General features: G+C 46.8%; 1 protein-coding gene across 1 annotated transcript in view; it reads right to left on the bottom strand.

The window, feature by feature from the left end:
- ttn.2 (titin, tandem duplicate 2) overlaps nt 1–24,043 on the bottom strand; it is a 223,407-nt gene that overhangs the window by 75,325 nt on the left and 124,039 nt on the right. The window contains exons 123-163 of the mRNA XM_079277290.1: nt 23,542–23,811; nt 22,109–22,375; nt 18,528–18,806; nt 17,454–17,862; nt 17,225–17,349; nt 16,861–17,127; nt 15,861–16,130; nt 15,475–15,774; nt 15,076–15,378; nt 14,791–14,978; nt 14,530–14,644; nt 12,577–12,864; nt 12,323–12,474; nt 12,081–12,228; nt 11,687–11,986; nt 10,834–11,121; nt 10,452–10,748; nt 10,061–10,247; nt 9,862–9,977; nt 9,473–9,772; nt 9,084–9,383; nt 8,894–8,999; nt 8,418–8,614; nt 8,029–8,334; nt 7,779–7,932; nt 7,299–7,423; nt 7,093–7,211; nt 6,804–6,984; nt 6,388–6,690; nt 5,796–6,302; nt 5,404–5,706; nt 4,750–4,906; nt 4,516–4,658; nt 4,185–4,303; nt 3,862–4,039; nt 3,445–3,729; nt 3,033–3,326; nt 2,594–2,893; nt 2,137–2,445; nt 1,821–2,047; nt 884–1,198 (exon numbers count right to left, since the gene is read on the bottom strand). Of these exons, the coding sequence (XP_079133416.1) occupies nt 884–1,198; nt 1,821–2,047; nt 2,137–2,445; nt 2,594–2,893; nt 3,033–3,326; nt 3,445–3,729; nt 3,862–4,039; nt 4,185–4,303; nt 4,516–4,658; nt 4,750–4,906; nt 5,404–5,706; nt 5,796–6,302; nt 6,388–6,690; nt 6,804–6,984; nt 7,093–7,211; nt 7,299–7,423; nt 7,779–7,932; nt 8,029–8,334; nt 8,418–8,614; nt 8,894–8,999; nt 9,084–9,383; nt 9,473–9,772; nt 9,862–9,977; nt 10,061–10,247; nt 10,452–10,748; nt 10,834–11,121; nt 11,687–11,986; nt 12,081–12,228; nt 12,323–12,474; nt 12,577–12,864; nt 14,530–14,644; nt 14,791–14,978; nt 15,076–15,378; nt 15,475–15,774; nt 15,861–16,130; nt 16,861–17,127; nt 17,225–17,349; nt 17,454–17,862; nt 18,528–18,806; nt 22,109–22,375; nt 23,542–23,811 (9,797 nt within the window). The remainder of the gene's footprint in view (nt 1–883; nt 1,199–1,820; nt 2,048–2,136; nt 2,446–2,593; nt 2,894–3,032; nt 3,327–3,444; nt 3,730–3,861; nt 4,040–4,184; nt 4,304–4,515; nt 4,659–4,749; nt 4,907–5,403; nt 5,707–5,795; nt 6,303–6,387; nt 6,691–6,803; nt 6,985–7,092; nt 7,212–7,298; nt 7,424–7,778; nt 7,933–8,028; nt 8,335–8,417; nt 8,615–8,893; nt 9,000–9,083; nt 9,384–9,472; nt 9,773–9,861; nt 9,978–10,060; nt 10,248–10,451; nt 10,749–10,833; nt 11,122–11,686; nt 11,987–12,080; nt 12,229–12,322; nt 12,475–12,576; nt 12,865–14,529; nt 14,645–14,790; nt 14,979–15,075; nt 15,379–15,474; nt 15,775–15,860; nt 16,131–16,860; nt 17,128–17,224; nt 17,350–17,453; nt 17,863–18,527; nt 18,807–22,108; nt 22,376–23,541; nt 23,812–24,043) is intronic.

The following is a 24,043-nucleotide window of genomic DNA, read 5'->3' on the forward strand; positions in this document are numbered from 1 at the left end:
TAAAGGCCTTTGACAGACCGTCCTGAAGGTCTGTGAAGGATCCTCCTAATGGTCTATGACAGACCGTCCTGAAGGTCTGTGAAGGATCCTCCTAATGGTCTATGACGGACCGTCCTGAAGGTCTGTGAAGGATCCTCCTAAAGGCCTTTGACAGACCGTCCTGAAGGTCTGTGAAGGATCCTCCTAATGGTCTATGACGGACCGTCCTGAAGGTCTGTGAAGGATCCTCCTAAAGGCCTTTGACAGACCGTCCTGAAGGTCTGTGAAGGATTCTCCTAATGGTCTATGACAGACCGTCCTGAAGGTCTGTGAAGGATCCTCCTAATGGTCTATGACGGACCGTCCTGAAGGTCTGTGAAGGATCCTCCTAAAGGCCTTTGACAGACCGTCCTGAAGGTCTGTGAAGGATCCTCCTAAAGGCCTTTGACAGACCGTCCTGAAGGTCTATAATGGAATTCTCTAAAGGTTTGTGATGGACCTTTCCAAAAGGTCTGACAAAGGACCATCCTAAAAGTTTTTGTTGGATTCTAAAGGTCTGTAACAGACCTTTTTAAAGTTTGCAATGAACTTCTATACAGGGGCCCAAAGGACCTACACAAAGGCCTGGACGAACCATCCTAAAGCTGTAAGTAAGATCTTAAAAAGGACTCTGACAGACCATTTTAATTTCCTGTAAAAGTTCTTCTTAATTCTCATGATAGACCTTCCTAAAAATCAGTTACAAGGTCCAAAAGTCTGTGTGGGTTTAACCTGAAGTTCTATTTTGGTATGTAGCGGGTAGACAAAAGTTCAGATAAAATGAAAATCCTACACCAGTGTAGAGCTGCAAACACTGAGGCAATAATCTACATTCAACGATACAAACAAAGCCCCGGCTGCTCACCTGGCAGTCCCAGCCTTTCATGCCCCTCTTGGTGACTGGCGTCTTGTTGACTTTGGCCCAGTAGTCAGTGCCTTTCTCCCTCTTCTCCAGCCAGTAGCAGATAATCATAGAGCCACCGTTGTCTCTGGGAGGCTCCCAGGTCAGGGTCATGGAGGTCTTGGAGTACTCTGCGATGGTTGGTTTCTCCGGTGGGCCAGGAAGGCCGAATGGGTCGATGATTAAGACTTCCTCGGTTGCGCAAGGGTCAGATTTACCGTAGCGATTCTCGGCTTTGACCCGGAACAGGTAGGACTTGTTGGTCTCCAGGTTCCACACCTGCAGGAGAGGAAGTTGGTGTTCCCATTAGAGTAAAATCCTGTGACAACCCCGTTAGTGTTATTACTGAACATCAGCTCCATCACCAAGAAGGCTCAGCAGAGGATGTACTTCCTGAGGCAGCTGAATAAATTCAACCTGCCAAAGACAATGATGGTGCACTTCTACAGAGCCATCATTGAGTCCATCCTCTGCTCCTCCATCACAGTCTGGTACGCTGCAGCCACAGCCAAGGACAAGGACAGGCTGCAGCGATTCAAGGACCCTCAAGCGAGCAAGAAAGATTGTAGCTGACCCCTCAACCCTGCACATGAACTGTTGGTGCCCCTTCCAACTGGCAGGAGGCTGAGGTCCATCAGGACCAAGACCTCACGACACATGAACAGTTTCTTCCCATCCGCAGTCGGGCTCATCAACAAAGACCAGGACCCCCACTGACTGGTTTGTTGTGCACTTTATTTTATATTCTTTTATATTCTATTCATATTCTGATTATTGTTGATTGGTTGAATGGTGTTGTTTAATGTTAAATGTTATGCACCACACGCCATGACAAATTCCTTGTAGGTGCAAACTTCCTTGGCAATAAACGGTTCTGGTTCTGATTCTGATTAGGACATACCCCGTATTGTTTATCGACGATGCTGTTGTTTACCACCTCCCACTGGGGCTCAGGTGGAGCTTGCTGTCCCTCTTCCAGCTCCGGTTCCTCTTTCACCACATCCTTCTTCTCAACAATGTAGTTGGTCAGCTCGCTGCCACCATTATCCAGCGGCGCGTCCCAGCGAAGGTAGCAAGACTGCCCCCTGACGTTGGACACCGACACATTCCTGGGTGGAAGTGGTCGGTCTGAGAGGAGGACAAGATAAGGTTAGTACTTAACAAACACATTGTGTATTTTCTGCCTCTGATTGAGTCGCTGACATGTTTCAACTCACCCAGTACCGCGACATAGATGGTGTGCTGTGCCGAACCCATGTTGTTGGAGGCAGACACGGTGAAGCTGCCTTGGTCCGTCCTGTTGGCTGCTGGGATGGTCAGAGTGGTCTTTGCGTTCATCCTTCCGGTCACCTCCGTCTCCAACAGCAGAGTCTCGGTGGGTTTCTCGATCATCACGTCGTCCTTGGACCACTCGATCTTTGGGATGGGGAGACCCAGGATGTCAGCGGGCATCTCAATGGGTTCACCCTTCTTCACAGTAATGTAGTCGCCCTTGAAGTGCTTCAGCATGTGGACCTCAGGAGACACTGAGAAGGACCAAAACAAATAACCATTAGCATCCCTAATGGTTCGATCCTATTTTCTTTTAATACATCTCAAGAAAAATCTGCCTTGATCACCTTTTTAGAATATAAAAGTGCAGATTTTAAGTCAATTCTAAACATTCAACCTCACCTCCGTCATCTTGGATGACCACACTCAACGGGATGGACGGCTCACTCTCTCCGATTAGGTTGGCACACTTGATCCGGAATTCATACATCCAGTCCTCTTCCAGACCCTCCACAGTCATGGTCATGTTGGGGCAGATCTCTGTGTTGCAGGGCTCGAAGGCCTGCTGGTCCTGCCTTTTCTTCTCAACAAAGTAGCCGATGAGGGGGCTGCCGCCGTCGTTACGAGGAGGCTTCCAGGTCAGTGTGATGGAGTTCTTGGTGCGCTCGGTGTAGTGGAACTTCTCTGGGTATGACGGTGGACCTGCAGGACCAACAAAGCAACGATTCGTTTTAAGTACAAATCCACTGTTCAACCAAGACCGCTGAAGTCTTGGTCTGCTCACTAAACAGACATTTAGGGATTCATTTCTCAATCAAAATGAAGTGATTTTAGGACTCACCCTGTGGGTCAACAGCCTTGATGAGTTCCAGCTCGACTGGTGGGCCCATTCCGTACTTGTTCTTGGCGATGACGCGGAACAAGTACTCCTGACCCTCCACGATGCCCATGCATTCACACTTGGACGAGATGGTTTCAACGGGCTGCCTCCACGTGTGCTTCTTGGCGTCTCTTCGCTCCACTATGAAGCCGGTCAGGTCGCTGCCTCCATCATCAACCGGGTCATCCCAGTTCAGGAAGATCATCTTGCGAGTGACCACAACGGGCTTCAGGTCCGTGACGGGTCCGGGGACATCTGAGGATACAACAATAGTAACCATCTCAGTCCATTTTCATTTCACAGCAACAATTAATTGCAAGTTAACTGTTTTATCATCAAGTCCTGCCCTGGTCCTTCCTGGACCTTCACTCACCCATGACGTCCACTCTGGCCGAAGCACCCTTGATGCCGCTAGGGTTGCAAACAGAGATATGGTATTTGCCGCAGTCCTTCCTCTGAATGTTCTTGATTGAAACAATGCTGTCGTTTCCCTCAGTGAGGATCTCCACGCGGTCTTTGTCAGGTTTGGCATCATCCTTGGTCCAGGTGATGGCGGGGTAGGGTTTACCCGTGACTGTAGCAGGTAAAAGGAGGTGCTCTCCGGCTCTGATGACCACGCCGTTCTTGACAGACAGGTCCATTTCAATCAGCGGCTTCTCTGTGGAGGGAAAGCAAGGAAAGAACAAAACAAGAATATGATATTTACATCATCACTGAATGAGACAACAATTGACCGAATTAAATCCCAGTCGCTGTACTTTTTGCTCCGTCTTCTTTTTTTTTGGCTCACCTGCAGGATTCCTGACGAACACAGACTCGGTGAATCCTGGTGTTCCTTCTCCGGCAGCGTTGCAGCCGATGACTCTGACCAGGTACTTGGCTCCCTCACGGACTCCATAGATGGTGAAGGCCCTGGTCTTCCAGGGACGCTCTGTAGACCTGGACCAGTCCTTGGTACCGGCCATGACCTGAAGAACACCACAGAACAGAGACACATTAGTGTGAGCTGAAATTAAGATAGTCTAAGGTCTGATTTCACAAATATGAACATGCCGCTGCAACGAGGCAGGAAGCTGAAAACAAATATGAGTGAAGAAGACTGGATGATCTGACCTTATCAACGTGGTATCCCAGGATCTCTCCTCCACCGTTGTCCGCTGGTGGGTCCCACTCCACGTCGATGGAGTGGTCGGTAGTCTCCACCACTCTGGCAATTGGAGGTCCAGGAGGTACTACAGTGTCAAAAATAAACCCACAGACTGACTATAATTCCATGTACAAATGTATCCTGTTTATGGTTGTTATGATGCTTCAGTTTTTATGATTAGCTGTTTGGACAAAAGTAAGACCACATGGAGACGACCAATTAGGACAATGCCTATATATTTTCCTCCACTTTGACAGATGTTCGTACTGAACACAAAGTTTAGAACAGTTTACGTACGGATCGCAGCCTGGGCCATCTTGGGTTCGGAGGGGCAGCTGAACTTTCCGGGGCCGGCCTGGTTTTCAGCCGCCACCCTAAAGATGTAAGTCATGCCCTCCAGCAGACCTTCAACATTCAGCTCAGTGCTGGAGACGATGTTCCTGAAGACCAGGACAGAAGAGAACATTCAGAAAGCCAGCAGAGAGATTTTGGTATTTCTTCACACATCTATTTCTGTCACTGTTTCCTCACCTGTTCACACGCGCCCAGTGTGAGCTGTTGATCTCGCGGCGCTCCACCCAGTATCCCAAGATGGGGCTGCCGTTGTCGTTGGGCTCGTTCCAGGTGACCAGCATGCTGTTAGCCGTAATGTCATCGATCTCCGGCTTTTCAGGAGCCGCGGGAGGTTCTGAGGAGGACGAAAGGACGGCGGAAAAATTAGTAAGATGTTTATTTTTTCATGTGAAATTTTTACTTTTTTGTTTTTGCCATGTAACAAATATTCTCTGGACTTTTAATACGAGAAAAAAATATTACTACGGTTTGCATAACATAATTTCATTTAGTGATTATTTCAATTATTTATATAACTTGTGTTCAGAAAACTATAGATCTTAAGTCTGTGAATTATCAAAAGTGTAAAGGTTTGTCGGGAGTGATTGTTTTTAACGAACACCGTCAGCAAACAAACAGAAGTATAACTAATTTAAAACATTTGTATTTAAGAATATATCTGATAATATAGTTTGTTAAAAAGTAAATATTTACAACTTAAGAAATATTCAAAACGAGAATCCGAAGTAAATCACAAATGTATATAAAGACAGCGGCCGAAAGGTCGTCTGAGTTGACTTTGAATTATTATTTAAAATAGCTCATAGCATGAACAGGAGTAATAATAAATACCGAAAGGATTCTTGGCGATGAGAGGTTTGGAGACGCAGTGTGGACCGGCGCCAAACTTGTTCTCGGCCACGACCCTGAAGATGTACTCCTTCTTCTCGATGAGTTTGGGCACCAGGTAGCGGCATCCTCTCAGCGTGGAGGTGACGCAGCTCCAGCCGATCTCCAGCTTGGAGTTGTCCTTCTTCTCTAGAGTGTAGTTGAGGATCTCGCTGCCGCCGTCGTCCAGAGGAGGACTCCACTTACAAATCACAGAGTTCTTCCTCACCTCCTCGAACGTGAAGTTCACCGGAGGCCCGGGAGTATCTGTGGACGGACGAAACCATGTTTTTATTCATGGAATGTCTGAAACATAACACAGTAATTTACCAACAAAGATGAAAGATAATCCTCACCGAGCACATTGACCTCGCAGGTTGCCGAGGCGATGCCGTGGTCGTTCTCCACCTTCACCGTGTAGACGCCGTGGTCGACGCGGTCCGAGTCCCTGATGGCGATGGAGGACACGCCCCTGTTGCGGTTGTCGATGGCCAGACGTTCGTTTATCGTTGGGTAGTCGGTCTCCTCCACCTCCGGCTCTGCTGGCTCCTCCTCCTTCTTCTCCTCTCCCTCCTTCTTCTCCTCTCCCTCCTTCTTCTCTTCTCCTTCCTTCTTCTCCTCTCCTTCCTTTACCTCTTTTTTAACCTCCTCCTTCTTCTCCTCTTCCTTCTTCTGCACCTTCTTCTTCAGGGGTTTCTCGGGTCTCTTGCGGAGCGCCTCGGGCCGGATCACCTGGTTGTTCCGGTACCAGGTGATCTCAGGGTACGGCGAGCCGGAGACGTTGGCGTCCAGACAGATCTCGCAGCCTCGCTTCACGCTGAGACCGGACTGCAGACTGCCGCTCAGGAAGACCTTCGGAGGATCTGAGCGAGAATAGAAAATTACAAATGAACCAAAAAAAAGATGTAAAACTGATCAGAGCTCATCAGAAGATGCTGGCGTCCTTACCGATGGCGTCCGAGATCTTGACGAACGGCGTGACACGTGACGGCTCGCTGACCCCGGCTGCGTTTTCGGCTTTGACTCTGAAGGAGTAGCTCTTGCCCTCCGTCAGCCTTCTGACGGTGTAGGACAGGACGGGCACCAGGAAGTCGTTGCACCTCTCCCACTTCTCTTCGCCCTTCTGCTGCTTCTCCAGGACGTAACCCATGATTTTGGCGCCGCCGTCGTACATGGGAGGCTTCCAGGTCAGGGTGACGGTGCTGGATGTGGGGTTGTGGGTCTCCACGTCCACCGGCGGGTCGGGAATGTCTGGGACGAGAGACAAGACTTCAGTTACATTGCTCTTGGACACAGAGAGGTTTCACTCGATTCATCATCAGATTGGCGGAGTGGCCCTTCGATACATCTCATTTCTCTCTTACGTTTCTGGTCCTCGGCGATGACCGGGTTACGGAGCTCGATGAACTCTCCTCCTCCGATCTTGTTGACGGCCTGGACTCTGAAGTAGTACTCTCCGTTGGGGATGAGGTCTTTGACGTTCCAGCTCACCTTGTTCTCTCCGGACATCATGTTGACATACGTCCTCCTGCCGGATTCACGCCGCTGCACAAACAAAAGAAACATCAGTGTAAGTCTTTCAGGCCCTGGTGTCCGTATTTTAAACACGTCATCGCAGCTCAGGAATAAATGAAAAAAAATGCCGTCTCGGACCTGCAGGACGTAGTGGATGACCGGACTGCCGCCGTCGTAGTCTGGAGGATCCCAGGACACTTTACAGGAGCTCTTTGTGATCTCAGAGGCCAGGATTTCCTTACATGGACCAGGAAGCCCTGAAGACAGAGAGACAAGTTAATCCAGTAATCCTGAGACCGACGTCTACGTGTTCATGAGAAAACAAGACGTGTGCGATTGAGTACCGATGACTTTGACGTTGATGGCAGCGCTGACAGCTCCCAGTTTGTTCTCCAGTGTCACTTTGTACGGTCCAGCATCAGCGTGAAGGCAGCTGTCAATCTCCAGGTGGCAGGAAGTATACTCCTTCCTGTTGGACACAAACAATCCCGTCAGCCACTGCTGCTCACGCTGAAAACTAGACCCCAAACGTCCCCGACACAGACACAGGCGTGATAAGATTCAACGATCGGTCTGTTAGTTGATTTGCAAGAATTTAATCGGCAGTGATTCAAAAGTCTAAGAAAAGATGCCCAAAACGATCTGGTTTTAGCATTTGCAATGTAATAAAGTGAATATATGGGAGAAAACATTTGAAGGCGTGACTTTGGATTCTGGGAAACTGTGATGGACATTATTAACTATTTCAAACACTTTATAAACCAGAATATTCTGCAGATGAGTTGCTTATTCAAATCTGACAGCAAAGTGAACGTCACACTGACCTGAAGCCGAGGCGTTCGTCGGCCTTCATCTCCTTGCCGTCTTTGTGCCAGGTGATCGTGGGCGACGGTACGGCTCTGAAGGGAACCGGGATGTGCAGCTTCTCTGTTTCCACAACAACAAGGTCCAGAGTCTGGAAGTCCAGCGTCGGGTTACCTGGAAACAAAAACACACTTCTTTGTCAATTTGACGATTTACCGAAACCTCTGCGGAGGAAACGTGACACGTTGAAAGCCCAGCGGACGCTCTTACAGTCGGACTCTTTGGCGAAGACGTTCTCGGAAATGTCAGAGGGCTCGCTGACTCCCACAGAGTTGATGGCCCTCACTCTCAGGATGTACTCCTTCTCGGGGACCAGACCTTCCTCCACGCGGTACTTCAGCTCCTTCACCGGACGGGAGTTGACCCTCATCCACTTCTCTGTCCCGGCCGCGCACATCTCAATGTGGTAGCCGGTGATGTTGCAGCCACCATCCCTCTGCGGCGGCTTCCAGGCGATGGACAGGAAGTCGCGGCTGGCTCCGGTCACATGCAGCTCGACGGGCGGCGATGGGACGCCTGGAAGGGGACAAGACGTGAAGATTCAAGACTCTTTTTCCATGACATTTTCTGAAGGAGCCATTACTCATTACCGGACTAACCTGTTGGATCCTCGACAGTGAGGATCTCGGTGGGTTCGCTCGGGTGGCCGACGCCGGCTTCGTTCTCGGCGCTAACCTGGAACTGAACCTCAGTCCCCTCGATGACGTCTGTCACTCGGTACTTACAGTCCGGACCCGAAGTCTTACCACATTTCACCCAGCGAGTTCCAAGCTTCTCCATCTTCTCGATGGAATACCTGGAGGGCGGAGTCACCGAAAGGTCAACACACCTTTTTACTGTAACCACAGGAGCATGCAAAACATACTAGGACATGATGTCTATATGGTACTTTATATCTGGCATTTCTCTGATATTTGGCTAAAATACATACAAACATCTTCAGACTACGAGAATCGCAACTAGGAGATACGTTGGAAAAATGAATTGAACAAGACTAAAAAACAGTACGAAGCATTTTTAATAAACTTTAAATCTCCTACCAATAAATATAAAGACGAACGATAGAAAAACCTACTTGAGCACGGGTCTGCCGCCGTCGTTTTTAGGCTCCTCCCACTGCAGGTCCACATATCTCTTGGTCACAGCGGTGACAGTGAGGGCGTACGGTGGCCCAGGAGAAGCTGTAACAAAAGCAACATCTTATTATCTTTGCCCTCCTGATTAAAAGACTTGATCTCCACGACTTAAACTGCTCTCTAACTTACAGAAAGTGTCTTTGGCCAGCACAGAGTCCTCCAGCTCGCAGAACGGTCCAACGCCAACGGCGTTCTCGGCAGCGATGCGGAAGACGTAGAGCGATCCTTCGTTGAGCGGCGTCACGGTGTACTTCAGCTCCTTGACCGTGGTGTCGACGGCCTGCCAGCCTTTACGCCTGGCATCGCGCTTCTCCACCACGTAGTTAGTGATGGGCGAGCCTCCGTCACGCTCGGGCAGCGTCCACTTCAAGTCGGCGCTGTTCCTGCTGATGTTGACGACATTCAGCCAGCGAGGAGCCGTCGGAGGGCCTGAGGAGAAGGAAACAAAAGATTCTTTAATGTCGGCTCTCAAGAGATTGACATGGCGTATCTGTTCTAGAGCATCATTCTATTCTTACCGAGTCTCTCTTTGCAGAGCACCGGGTCGCTGGGCTCGCTGGGTTCGCTCTCTCCGGCCACGTTGATGGCCCGCACCCTGAACGAGTACTCCTGCTTCTCCATTAGGCCCTTCAGGAAGTACTCCAGGGTGTTGATGTTCTCCACCACACGGATCCAGTCCGAGGTACCGGTCTTCAGCATCTCGATGACGTAGCCGTCGACCTTTGCTCCGCCGTCGTGCTCCGGTTTGGTCCACATGAGGAAGCAGGAACTCTTGTGCACGTCCTTCACCGTGGGTTTACCGGGAGGCCATGGAGGATCTGGAGGAGTTACAACATGATGCTTCTAAATGCTTGGAAGCGATTTAGAGACTCAAACACAACTAAAGTGGTGAAGGTAAATGTTGTACCGATGGGATCTTTGATGAGGATTTGGTCTGTCTCCTTGCTGGGTTTTCCAGTTCCAGCAAGATTCTCAGCCAGGACTCTGAACTTGTACTTCTTCCTGGTGGGAAGACCTTTGACTCTGCAGAGGAAAAACACGTCACATCAGCACACTGGGATACAACAAGGGAGCAAAAACTCATTCGAGAAAGCAGGTAGACTCACCTGTAGTTGGTGTCTTTGATGGGCAGCTTGTTGCATCTGATCCACTTGTTGTGGTCAGGTTCATATCTCTCCACCCAGTATCCGCTGATGGGGCTTCCTCCGTCCTCATCGGGCTCGTACCAGGCCAGGGTCACAGAGTCCTTGGCGATGTCCGAAGCCTCCAGCTTGTAAGGAGCTCCAGGAGTGTCTGAGGACAAGAAGGGACGGTGAGGTTAGTCCCAGCTGACCTTAAGGTGCACTGGTCCAAAAATATTATACCTGACCAACAAAGGACCATTCCACCTGAACCTAAGATGGACTGAGCCATTAAAGAACAAGCTAAGTGGACCAAAGCCTAGTAGACAAAGAAAAAGTACAACTCAATATGCTCAACCTCAGTTCTATGACCTACCGAAGGGGTATCTGGCGATGATGGGTAGGTGCTCAGCTGGTGGGCCAACACCAAACTGGTTCTCAGCGAAGACTCTGAAGATGTACTCCTTGAACTTGACCAGGCCCACAGCTTTGTAGGTGGTCAGTTTAACGGTGGAGGACAGCCGGTGCCAGATCTCGCTCTCGGTAGTTCGGCGCTCAACGATGTAGTTGGTGACTCTGGAGCCGCCGTCGTCACGCGGAGGGTTCCAGGCCAGGAAACAGGTCTCGTTGGTTATCTCAGAGATGTCGAAGGCAGCCGGAGGACCGGGTTTATCTGTGTGAGGAAAGTTTCATTTAATCAACCAGAAACTAACAAAGAACTCTTCTGATTCCTTTCCTCCGTTGTCTACTGGTCTTACCGAGGATGTTGACGTCGACGGTGGCGGTGGCGCGGCCGCTGCTGTTGGTGGCCTCTATGATGTAGGTGGAGCTGTCGTCTCTCTGGGTCTTGGCGATGGTGACCGTGGAGTGTCCCGGCTTGCTGTCGATGGACACCCTGTCTTCTGGTTTAAGGACCAGGTCGGCCTTGGTCCATTTCACTCGGGGCTCAGGTTTACCCGTCACCTCGGCGGGGAGCTCGATCTTGCTGCCAGCCTTGGCGGTCAGACCGGCCAGGAGCTTGGCGTCCAGCTGGATCTCTGGAGGCTCTGCATGGACGGTTAAGACAAGAGTGTTAAGTCCTGAGTTAACTAGTGCGCATGCGTGTGACGCAGTTGGTTCTAGAGGAACGGAAGACGTGTAAGAGTTGTTCGTGGATACGTATTAAAGTCGTCTGCAACATGTACAGTTGTCGCTGGACTTATTGAGTTAACAAGAGGTCAGTCGGACGTTTGCAGTTTAGAGGATGACCAACAGGAGGATTGGGGAAAATATAAGAACAACTCTTATTACTACAAAAACATGAATGCAGTATCTTTCCACAACACCAGTGTGTATTTCCCAGCATGCCACGTTGTGAAGTCAACAGTGTGTGCACAGAACCCCCCCTCGTGAAGTTTTGTTTCATTATCTTGTTCTTCATTCTGCTTGGAGCCATGAATCTGCGTACATTTGAGGAATTCTGTGCCAGTTTTGTGTTTCTACGGAGCTCCTAAACTGAATAGTAATGTAGAGTATATTTTGAAAAGCATCCTTCAGATGAGGCTTTGATTACACTTTCATGATCAGGATTAATTGTACATTTTGTGGAGCAAAGTGAAAAGCTCTGGGTACCTTTGGGGTCAACGGCCTGGATCTCGTCGGTGGCCTTGCAGGGCCGACCGGCTCCGAGTCGGTTCAGGGCTCGGACTCTGTAGGCGTACCACTGGCCCTCGATCAGACCCGTCACCTGGCACTTCAGCTCCGGCACCATGTCCCCACAGGGCTCCCACTTGTCGGTTCCTCTCTGGCAGCGCTCCACGTTGTAGCCGCGGATGCCGGTGCCGCCGTCGTACCTCGGCGGCTCCCAGGTCAGGAAGATGCCGCTGGCGGACTTGTCTCTCCACCTCAGGTTCTCCGGAGAGTCGGGGATGGCTGGAGGGAAACAAGACGGAAAACCTCTAATAACACTTTTTCAGACTATTTATATTTCTTAACTTGAGACAATTCCATCTTTGGTCTGACTCACTGGCAGGAGAGGAGACGTTGACGGGCTCGTCGATGTACGCCGGCTCCCCGGGACCACACTTGTTGCAGGCGGTGACCCTGAACAGATACTCCTTTCCTTCAACCACATCGGTGACGGTGTACTCCTGATCCTGGATACCTGTGGTCACCTGCAAGAGAGGACAGAGAGGTAGAGATTAAAATCATCGTCAGACACCTAGTTAAAGAGTTCCTACTCCATACTGTCTGATGTTAAAGTCGTACCTTGACCCAGGTCTTGCGAGACACGTCCCGTTTCTCCACCTGGTAGCCGGTCAGAGGACTTCCTCCATCGTGCTCTGGAGCCTCCCAGCTCAGGTGGACGTGCTGCCGGGTCACCTCCAGGACCTTGAAGTCCTTCGGAGCGCTGGGCGCCGCTGGAGGAGACAAACATATAAAATTATACAAAAATGTAAACGAAAATAGAAGCAGATTTTTGCTGTTAGCACTGAAATGAAATCTGATTTTTAATGGCGTACCGATGACGTTGACCTCGATGTCTCCGGAGACGGACGTGACGTCGTTCTCCAGCTGCAGGGTGTAGGTGCCTTTGTCTGGGCGGACGCTCGGCGTCACAATCAGCTCCACGAACATGGACTTGGTGGTCAGGCTGACGCGTTCGTCCGCAGCGGTCAGCTCCTTCTGTCCGAAGGTCCACTTGGCGACGGGGGTCGGGTATCCGGTGATGGGGACTCTGATGGTGAGAGACTGAGGGACGATCACCTCCAGGCCGTCTTTGAAAGCACTCAGGTCAAAGGAAGGACCGACTGGAGAGGAAAGAGAGAGAGGCATGATGGGAACAGAAACGTTTAAATGTGCTTTCTCTATCAATTTATGATGTTTGACACATTCAACCTGTGTTTTATGATTCATATTTAAGAATCCACTTCCTTCCTCCTTCACTGCCTATCAGACAGTGAAGTCCTTGACTGTAAAGCAACTGCAGTAATTGTACTATGAAGACGCTGTATACATTTAACTGTAAAGCAGTAGCTTGAGGACTTTTTACTGTGAAGCAAGTAGCTGCCAGAAGGCTTTTATTGTGAAGTAGCTGCCAGAAGGCTTTTATTGTGAAGTAGCTGCCAGAAGGCTTTTATTGTGAAGTAGCTGCCAGAAGGCTTTTATTGTGAAGTAGCTGCCAGAAGGCTTTTATTGTGAAGTAGCTGCCAGAAGGCTTTTATTGTGAAGTAGCTGCCAGAAGGCTTTTATTGTGAAGTAGCTGCCAGAAGGCTTTTATTGTGAAGTAGCTGCCAGAAGGCTTTTATTGTGAAGTAGCTGCCAGAAGGCTTTTACTGTGAAGTAGCTGCCAGAAGGCTTTTATTGTGAAGTAGCTGCCAGAAGGCTTTTATTGTGAAGTAGCTGCCAGAAGGCTTTTATTATGAAGTAGCTGCCAGAAGGCTTTTATTGTGAAGTAGCTGCCAGAAGGCTTTTATTATGAAGTAGCTGCCAGAAGGCTTTTATTATGAAGTAGCTGCCAGAAGGCTTTTATTGTGATGTAGCTACCAGAAGGCTTTTACTGTGAAGTAGCTGCCAGAAGGCTTTTATTGTGAAGTAGCTGCCAGAAGGCTTTTACTATGAAGTAGCTGCCAGAAGGCTTTTACTATGAAGTAGCTGCCAGAAGGCTTTTATTGTGACGTAGCTACCAGAAGGCTTTTACTATGAAGTAGCTGCCAGAAGGCTTTTATTATGAAGTAGCTGCCAGAAGGCTTTTACTATGAAGTAGCTGCCAGAAGGCTTTTATTATGAAGTAGCTGCCAGAAGGCTTTTACTGTGAAGTAGCTGCCAGAAGGCTTTTATTGTGAAGTAGCTGCCAGAAGGCTTTTATTGTGAAGTAGCTACCAGAAGGCTTTTACTGTGAAGTAGCTGCCAGAAGGCTTTTACTATGAAGTAGCTGCCAGAAGGCTTTTATTATGACGTAGCTGCCAGAAGGCTTTTATTATGAAGTAGCTGCCAGAAGGCTTTTATTATGACGTAGCTGCCAGAAGGCTTTTATTATGAAGTAGCTGCCAGAAGGCTTTTACTATGAAGTAGCTGCCAGAAGGCTTTTATTATGAAGTAGCTGCCAGAAGGCTTTTATTATGACGTAGCTGCCAGAAGGCTTTTATTATGAAGTAGCTGCCAGAAGGCTTTTATTATGACGTAGCTGCCAGAAGGCTTTTATTATGAAGTAGCTGCCAGAAGGCTTTTATTATGACGTAGCTGCCAGAAGGCTTTTATTATGACGTAGCTGCCAGAAGGCTTTTATTATGACGTAGCTGCCAGAAGGCTTTTATTATGAAGTAGCTGCCAGAAGGCTTTTATTATGACGTAGCTGCCAGAAGGCTTTTATTATGAAGTAGCTGCCAGAAGGCTTTTATTATGACGTAGCTGCCAGAAGGCTTTTATTATGACGTAGCTGCCAGAAGGCTTTTATTATGACGTAGCTGCCTCACCATGTGTGTCGTCGGCCAGCAGTGGTCCGATGACGTTTGACGGGTCAGAGACTCCGGCGGCGTTTTCAGCAAACACTTTGTAGTTGTACTTGGTTCCATATTTCAGACCTGACACCTGAAGTAAAAAAGGTCAAAGGTACATTGTTAAGATAAAATACAGTAAAACTCAGACCCTGACGGTTTTTTGACGAAATGCAGCCGCTATACCACTTTTACTGTGAAGCATTGGATGTTGAACAAACACAAAAGCAGAATCTGTACCTTGTAGAACAGGTCGGGGCAGAGGCGAGCGTTGCAGCGGAGCCACTTGTCGGTGCCTTCCTCGCAGCGTTGGATGATGTAGCCGGTGATCATGCTGCCTCCGTTACTCAGAGGAGTCTCCCAGCTGAGCTGCACTGAGCTCTTGTTCTGGTCCTGATCGACCAGGTTCTGAGGGGGACTGGGACACTCTGCAGGGGGCGGAGACAAAAAGAAACAGATATTACTGGGGGGCAGTCCAGGTTTCGTTTCTTACTGGACCACAAAGTGTGACTAGGCCAGACTTACCGATGGGATCCATGATCTTGACGGGCCGCGAGGCGGCACTTGGCTTTCCTTCACCGGCCTTGTTCTGAGCTTTGACTCTAAAGATGTACTCTTTGTTCTCGATGACGTCGTTAACAACGGCGCTCAGATCCTCGGCTTTGGTCACCTGGACGGGGGTCCACTTCACGGAAGTCCTGTCCCTGAGCTCGATGACGTAAGAGGTGATGGGGGATCCTCCGTCGGACTCAGGGGGCTCCCAGGAGATGGTGCAGCCGAACTTGCTGACGTTTCCCACGATCACGTTCAGAGGAGCCTCGGGAACATCTGAAACAACCATGAACAGAAGAGAGTTCAGTAAAGTGAACGGAGGGAACCAAGATTCATTGTGCCAATGTCAACGAAAACTCAAGTAGTTCTCACCAAACTTGTTCCTGGCCTGTACGGGTTTGTCGGTCTCTACGTTGGGCCCGCTGCCGACGCGGTTTCTGGCGCAGACTCTGAACAGGTACATGGGGTCCCTCTGGAGGCCGGTCACTGTGTACTCGGGACTCTCGGCGTGGTCGGTGGCCAGCGTCCAGGTCTTGCGCTTCACGTCGCGTCTCTCCACCACGTAGCCAGTGACCTTGGTGCCGCCGTCGCTCTCGGGCTCCTCCCACACCAGGCTGACCTCGCCGTCGGCGGTGTCGACCACCTGCAGGTTCTTCACGGGTCCGGGTACATCTAGAAAGAAAACACAAAGGATGAAGTTAAGAAGTGACGTTGCCTGAGGCCGAACGCAACCACAGTTTCAGCTTCAGCGAACTCACCGATGACCTCCAGGTTGATGAAGGCTTCTCCCTGTCCGTGTCTGTTCTTGATGATGATCTTGTAGCGGCCCTCGTCGGACTTCATGGGGTCCTTCAGTCGGTACTCCGTGCGGTCGGCGGATGTGTAGATGTTGTCTCTGGGCAGGCTCACGTTGTCGTACAGCCAGTCGGCCTCGGCCTGCGGGTAGGCGCTGTAGGGGACGGCCATGTCGATGGGCTTCCTGGCGTCGGTGACGTAGCTCTGGTCTGTGGTCTTGATCTGAGGCACAGCTGGAGGAGGAGGAGGAGGGAGCAAAGGGATCGCCGTCAGAGAGACAACCACTAGTGTACAGATCCGCCCTCACAGTTCATGGGTAACCGCAGATTAATTACACAGTTTAATCATCACAGTGTGAAATAAAGTTCACTGACGATCGTTATCAGCATTGATGCTTTCTATTTTGTGAACAACTATCTGTGTTGGAACTGACAAGAGGAGCGCAAATAACGTTAGCATCACCGCTAACAGCTAAAAAATTTAAACTAAAGTCCTGAATCCTTGTAGACCAGCTGCTACAACAAAACAAAAATGATCTGTATCTGCCAATATGGATCACCAAATGATCGGCAATTTGGTATCTCTAAAAGTTGTATTTGCTCCCTTTTTTATTTTGTTCTGATACGATTCGAACCGCAAGTTCTATGATCCGTTGCTCCCTTAACAACAACAGCAACACTGGAGACTGAGAAACTCAGGACTCCTGTTTTCATTCTTCACTAATTCAAGTTTAGCAGTTCTTTAATCAACGTTAGGCTTTTCACACGTTCATTCGTCAGCCTCGAGACCTTCGTCCCGAGTCTGATCCATTGCTACTTAAAGACTTGTGCATTGATCAACCCATAAATCAGGATTCGTTCTTTAGCGTCAGAGTCCAAGTAACATCTTCAGATTCTCGGATAACAACTTTTCTGATCTTAAGGTCACAGCTGCACCACAATGACGGCGTTTCGATGCTCTTACCTGCCAGCTCCAGCTTGGCCTTGGCGTCTTTGTCCTTGACGACGATCCTGTACTCTCCTTGATCTCGAGGTCGGATCTCGCAGACCTGTAGTCTGTGGACTTTCCCCTCGCTCACCATTTGGTATTTGTCTCCCTGGACGACAGTCATGTTGTTCCTCAACCACTTCACCTCCAGACGGTCCTTGTTGAGCTCCACCTCGAACACGATGTCGGAGCCTGGAGGTTCGAACGCATCCTGAGGCGGTCTGATGATCTCCACCGGGGTCTCTGCGGGGACGGAAGACAAATTCATGAAGGAAGGTCAACCTTAGAGCAGGACCAGAAGGGGAACTAGTCTATGGTGTAGAATCCAGAAGAACCGTACCGTCAACGAAGAGCCTGGCTCTGGTTCTCTTCTCGTCCACACCACAAGCGTATTCACACTCATCGTCGGGTCTGCACTCCTTGATACGCAAGGTGCAAATCTTTCCATCTTTTTCAAATGTGTATCTGGGAAAATAAACACAAATTTGTGAGCTGCAAACCTTCACAAAGCTCTAAATAAGGGTTTGAACAAAGTTCGGTCGATCGATAAGAGTTTCTAGAGGACGTACCTCGGTCCTTCTCTGATCTCACGTCCGTTTCTGTACCACTTGGCGTCGGCCTTCTCTTTGGTGAGCATGCACGTGAACTCTGCGTCGTCAAACTCGGTGATGGTCTGGTCCTTGAGCTGCATGCTGAAGTCTGTGGGCGCCTCGCTGATGACCAGCTCGGCGGTGGACTTGTTGTCTCCGGCCACGGCGGTGTACTCGCCCTCGTCCGCCAGCGTGCAGTCCTTGACGGTCAGCGTGTGCTTGTCCTTGTCCACTCGGTAGACGACGCGCTTGCTGAAGGCGATCTCCTCACCGGCCTTCAGCCACTTCAGGGTGGCGTTGGGCCGGTTGACCTTACAGGAGAAGCTGATGGTCTTCTTCTCCTGAGTGTCGACGTCCTCCAGAGGAACTACGATCCTCAAACTCTCCACTGGACAACACAAAAGCGTCACAACACATGATCGAGACTTTTCTCTTTGTGGGTGAAACCAAGGAGACTAAAATGTGATTAGTTTGTTATCTTATTAACACAGAAGGTCTTTGAATTAAAAGAAACACAGGAAATGTACTGGTTTACTTTGGTTTACACATCTTCAAACTCTAGTTTGACACTGAAAGAAGAACTCTAATGACTGTAAATCTAATGGATATATAGTCTCTTATTGAGTTTTGGTATAAATGTCCAAACGTTATTCTTTTCAATTCCTTACTTTGAGGAAAATTTTTAACCTAAAATCTGCTGAATTGTTCAGTTAACACTTAATACTCAATGATAAAAAGATGCATTTTAGTCCGACGTGGTCACTTTTTCAGTTAACAAAATATATTTTAGAAGACAGAAAGAAATGTGGGTATTGGGAGGTGCTAAGAAAATTTATTTTGGAGAAATTGACCTGCACTTGACATTATAATACCAAGGTGTTTTTTTCTATTTATGTATTATAAAAATAACAAGTGTTATTAATTGAAGAGTAATTTAAAAGGTTATAATGGTTATAAGGACTGAAGTTAGTTCAAAGATTTAATGAATTGAAAGTGTAAAACAATATTAACATAGACTTTTCAATGTTGAGCTAATTTAAATAGCACACTGACCTTTGACCGTGAGGTCACAGGAGCTCTTGGCCTGCTCTGCTCTGTGATTGGTCAGAACGATGCTGTAGTTGGACTCGTCTCCCTTCTGGGCGTCTTTGATCCTCAGCGAGAAGACGTTGTCCCTCTGGACCATCAAGTACTTGCTGCTCTCGAATATTGTCTCCTCCTTCTTCAGCCACTTGGCCTTCGCTCCCTCTGAGTTCACCTCACAGTTCAGGACAACCTCCTGACCTTCTTTGGCCTCCGTATCCTTCAGCGGCGTGATGACCTTCAGTTTCTCTGCAGGACGGAAACATCAGACACTCAAAGCAAAGGTAGTGAAGCTCATCAGACACTCTTTAAACCAAAGGTAGTGAAGCTCATCAGACACTCTTTAAACCAAAGGTAGTGAAGCTCATCAGACACTCTTCAAACCAAAGGTAGTGAAGCTCATCAGACACTCTTCATACCAAAGGTAGTGAAGCTGATCAGACACTCTTCAAACCAAAGGTAGTGAAGCTCATCAGACACTCTTCAAACCAAAGGTCGTGAAGCTCATCAGAGACTCTTCAAACCAAAGGTAGTGAAGCTCATCAGAGACTCTTCAAACCAAAGGTAGTGAAGCTGATCAGACACTCTTCAAACTAAAGGTCGTGAAGCTCATCAGACACTCTTTAAACCAAAGTTAGTGAAGCTGATCAGACACTCTTCAAACCAAAGGTAGTGAAGCTCATCAGACACTCTTCAAACCAAAGGTAGTGAAGCTGATCAGACACTCTTCAAACCAAAGTTAGTGAAGCTCATCAGAGACTCTTCAAACCAAAGGTAGTGAAGCTGATCAGACACTCTTCAAACTAAAGGTCGTGAAGCTGATCAGACACTCTTCAAACCAAAGGTAGTGAAGCTCATCAGACACTCTTCAAACCAAAGGTAGTGAAGCTCATCAGACACTCTTTAAACCAAAGTTAGTGAAGTTCATCAGACACTCTTCAAACCAAAGGTAGTGAAGTTCATCAGACACTCTTCAAACCAAAGGTAGTGAAGCTCATCAGACACTCTTCAAACCAAAGGTAGTGAAGCTCATCAGACACTCTTCAAACCAAAGGTAGTGAAGCTCATCAGAGACTCTTTAAACCAAAGGTAGTGAAGCTCATCAGACACTCTTCATACCAAAGGTAGTGAAGCTCATCAGACACTCTTCATACCAAAGGTAGTGAAGCTCATCAGAGACTCTTCAAACCAAAGGTAGTGAAGCTCATCAGAGACTCTTCAAACCAAAGGTAGTGAAGCTCATCAGAGACTCTTCAAACCAAAGGTAGTGAAGCTCATCAGACACTCTTTAAACCAAAGTTAGTGAAGTTCATCAGACACTCTTCAAACCAAAGGTAGTGAAGCTCATCAGACACTCTTCAAACCAAAGGTAGTGAAGCTCATCAGACACTCTTCATACCAAAGGTAGTGAAGCTCATCAGACACTCTTCATACCAAAGGTAGTGAAGCTCATCAGAGACTCTTCAAACCAAAGGTAGTGAAGCTCATCAGACACTCTTCAAACCAAAGGTAGTGAAGCTCATCAGACACTCTTCAAACCAAAGGTCGTGAAGCTCATCAGACACTCTTCAAACCAAAGGTAGTGAAGCTCATCAGACACTCTTCAAACCAAAGGTAGTGAAGCTCATCAGAGACTCTTTAAACCAAAGGTAGTGAAGCTCATCAGACACTCTTCAAACCAAAGGTAGTGAAGCTCATCAGAGACTCTTTAAACCAAAGGTAGTGAAGCTCATCAGACACTCTTCAAACCAAAGGTAGTGAAGCTCATCAGACACTCTTCAAACCAAAGGTAGTGAAGCTCATCAGACACTCTTCAAACCAAAGGTAGTGAAGCTCATCAGAGACTCTTCAAACCAAAGGTAGTGAAGCTCATCAGAGACTCTTCAAACCAAAGGTAGTGAAGCTCATCAGACACTCTTCAAACCAAAGGTAGTGAAGCTCATCAGAGACTCTTTAAACCAAAGGTAGTGAAGCTCATCAGACACTCTTCATACCAAAGGTAGTGAAGCTCATCAGACACTCTTCAAACCAAAGGTCGTGAAGCTCATCAGACACTCTTCAAACCAAAGGTAGTGAAGCTCATCAGACACTCTTCAAACCAAAGGTAGTGAAGCTCATCAGAGACTCTTTAAACCAAAGGTAGTGAAGCTCATCAGACACTCTTCAAACCAAAGGTAGTGAAGCTCATCAGACACTCTTCAAACCAAAGGTAGTGAAGCTCATCAGAGACTCTTCAAACCAAAGGTAGTGAAGCTCATCAGAGACTCTTCAAACCAAAGGTAGTGAAGCTCATCAGACACTCTTCAAACCAAAGGTAGTGAAGCTCATCAGACACTCTTCAAACCAAAGGTAGTGAAGCTCATCAGAGACTCTTTAAACCAAAGGTAGTGAAGCTCATCAGACACTCTTCATACCAAAGGTAGTGAAGCTCATCAGACACTCTTCAAACCAAAGGTCGTGAAGCTCATCAGACACTCTTCAAACCAAAGGTAGTGAAGCTCATCAGACACTCTTCAAACCAAAGGTAGTGAAGCTCATCAGAGACTCTTTAAACCAAAGGTAGTGAAGCTCATCAGACACTCTTCAAACCAAAGGTAGTGAAGCTCATCAGACACTCTTCAAACCAAAGGTAGTGAAGCTCATCAGAGACTCTTCAAACCAAAGGTAGTGAAGCTCATCAGAGACTCTTCAAACCAAAGGTAGTGAAGCTCATCAGACACTCTTCAAACCAAAGGTAGTGAAGCTCATCAGACACTCTTCAAACCAAAGGTAGTGAAGCTCATCAGAGACTCTTTAAACCAAAGGTAGTGAAGCTCATCAGACACTCTTCATACCAAAGGTAGTGAAGCTCATCAGACACTCTTCATACCAAAGGTAGTGAAGCTCATCAGAGACTCTTTAAACCAAAGGTAGTGAAGCTCATCAGACACTCTTCATACCAAAGGTAGTGAAGCTCATCAGACACTCTTCAAACTAAAGGTAGTGAAGCTCATCAGAGACTCTTCAAACTAAAGGTAGTGAAGCTCATCAGAGACTCTTTAAACCAAAGGTAGTGAAGCTCATCAGACACTCTTCATACCAAAGGTAGTGAAGCTCATCAGACACTCTTCAAACCAAAGGTAGTGAAGCTCATCAGAGACTCTTCAAACCAAACCAAAATTAAAATCTGATATGTAAAAATAAGTTAAACTACACGGCATAATGTTGTCAGGTATGGAAGCCCATGTCTGACACTAGAACGGAGTTTTGACTTTCTAACTCCAAATAATGAGACAGGAAGTTGAAATTCTGATTTACTAAATTGTAATTTCAACTTTAAAAAGTCCTAAAATGTCTAAATCTCCATTTTGTTTCGCACACTTGATTTACGTAAGTATTGTTTTTATTAAATAAAGAATAAGAAAATTAAAATGATCATTACGGTGCAAAAACCAAATAAACACAATGCCAGAAATATAAACAGTTATCAATAAAATAATAAAACAGTTATCAATAAAATCACATTTTTGTGTGATTGAGAGGGCGGGGCTTGGTGAGTGGGCGGGGCTTACCGATCACGGTGAGGTCGGCGCTGGCTCTGGTCGGTCCGATCATCACCACGTATCCGCCCTCGTCTTTGAGATTGCAGCTCTTGATGACCAGCGTCCGTCTCTTCCCGTCGCTCACCATCTGGTACTTGTCTCCCGCCTCCAGCTCTTTGTTGTCTTTCAGCCACTTCACCTGGTAGGTCTCCTTGGAGACGGAGCAGGTGAACTCCGCCTTCTCGCCCTCCACCACCTCCTGGTTCTGAGGCCTGGAGATGAACTCGGCAGCCAGTTCTGAAAACAGACAGGAAGCACCGCGAGAGGTCGGAGGTCAGCGGGTTTTTACGCAGACGTTAAACTTTCCTACGGAAGGAAGCCTTGAGACGCAACGAGGAGAATAACATCCGGCTGATCCGTTTTATAAGTCTGAGTTTCCATCTTCTGTGTTCATGACTCAAGAACAGGTCATTCATCTTTTTATCAATTTAATTATTTGTCAGGATCTTTGTTTGTTTGTTGTTGTAAAACTCCAAATGAGTTTATATTTACAGAACTTGCAAACAACACAATGTGTTGTGCTTTTATTCATATTCATAATAAGAGGTATTGATGTACTGTTCTTGTGGCCCCAAAAAAACAGTTTTACAACAACACACACTTAAAAAGAACGATCCTGACAAAAAACAAAAATCACCAGTCAACGCTTTTTAGTCTAGTAAACTCAATAAGATGCTAGATGTTATTATATTATTATGTTAAAAACAGTTTGGATCAGACCTCAGAAAATAAATCACCAGAAGGTTTTTTCTTCTTTCCCACATATATATATCTATATATATCTACATATATATATATATATATATATATATATATATGTAGATATATATATATATATCTACATATATATATATATATATATGTAGATATATATATATATATATATGTAGATATATATATATATATATATATATATATATATATATATATGTAGATATATATATATATATATATATGTAGATATATATATATATATATATATATATATATATATCTACATATATGTAGATATATATATATATATATATATATCTACATATATGTAGATATATATATATGTAGATATATATATATCTATATATATATATATATATATATATATATATATATATATATATATATATATATATATGTAGATATATATATATATATATATATATATATATATATATATATATATGTAGATATATATATATATATATATATAGATATACCTTACATAAATGAATTCGTGGTAAATCAAACCCAGCGTCTGCAGCTGTTTATATTTGTCTAAAAATCTTATTTTAGACTTTTCATTGTTTTTCTTAATCCGTCTTGTTACGACATCATTTATTAATTGTTATTATTGTCATTAGAAGCTTTACAGCGCATTCATAAATGTTCCGGAGGTGAAGCCTCACCATTGATCTTGAGGGTCCCGGAGGTCTTGATGCTGGGACTCAGTCTGCAGCTGTACTCTGCGGCGTCCCCCATCTTCAGGTCCTGGATCAGGAGGATCCTCCTCTTCCCGTCCACGATGTGCTCGTAGCGACCGCCCTCCGGCAGCTCCTCGTCTCCTCGGTACCACGTGACGTCGGTGCCGGGTTTGGACACCTCGCAGATCAGCTTCACGCTGTCCGTCTCCGTGCCCTCCACGTTGGACAGGTTCTTGCTGAAGCGGGCCTCCTCCTCTGTGACCAGACCAAGAAAAGGTAAAGATTCAAGAGTCGTAGGAGACTTTTCTACCTTCTGAGACCTTCTCTTTTATAACCATTGAATAACCAATGAATACTAAAAAACACCTCCACAAGTTTAAACATAATTAATAGAAAAAGAGTGTTTAAATCTATATATAATTCATGTTTTTGTGCCACACTAGAAGAAGAAAAACAGATCATTATAACATTATATTATGAAATGTTT

The sequence above is a fragment of the Melanostigma gelatinosum genome (assembly GCF_949748355.1).
Source record: "Melanostigma gelatinosum genome assembly, chromosome: 10".
Classification (NCBI taxonomy): Eukaryota; Metazoa; Chordata; class Actinopteri; order Perciformes; family Zoarcidae; genus Melanostigma; species Melanostigma gelatinosum.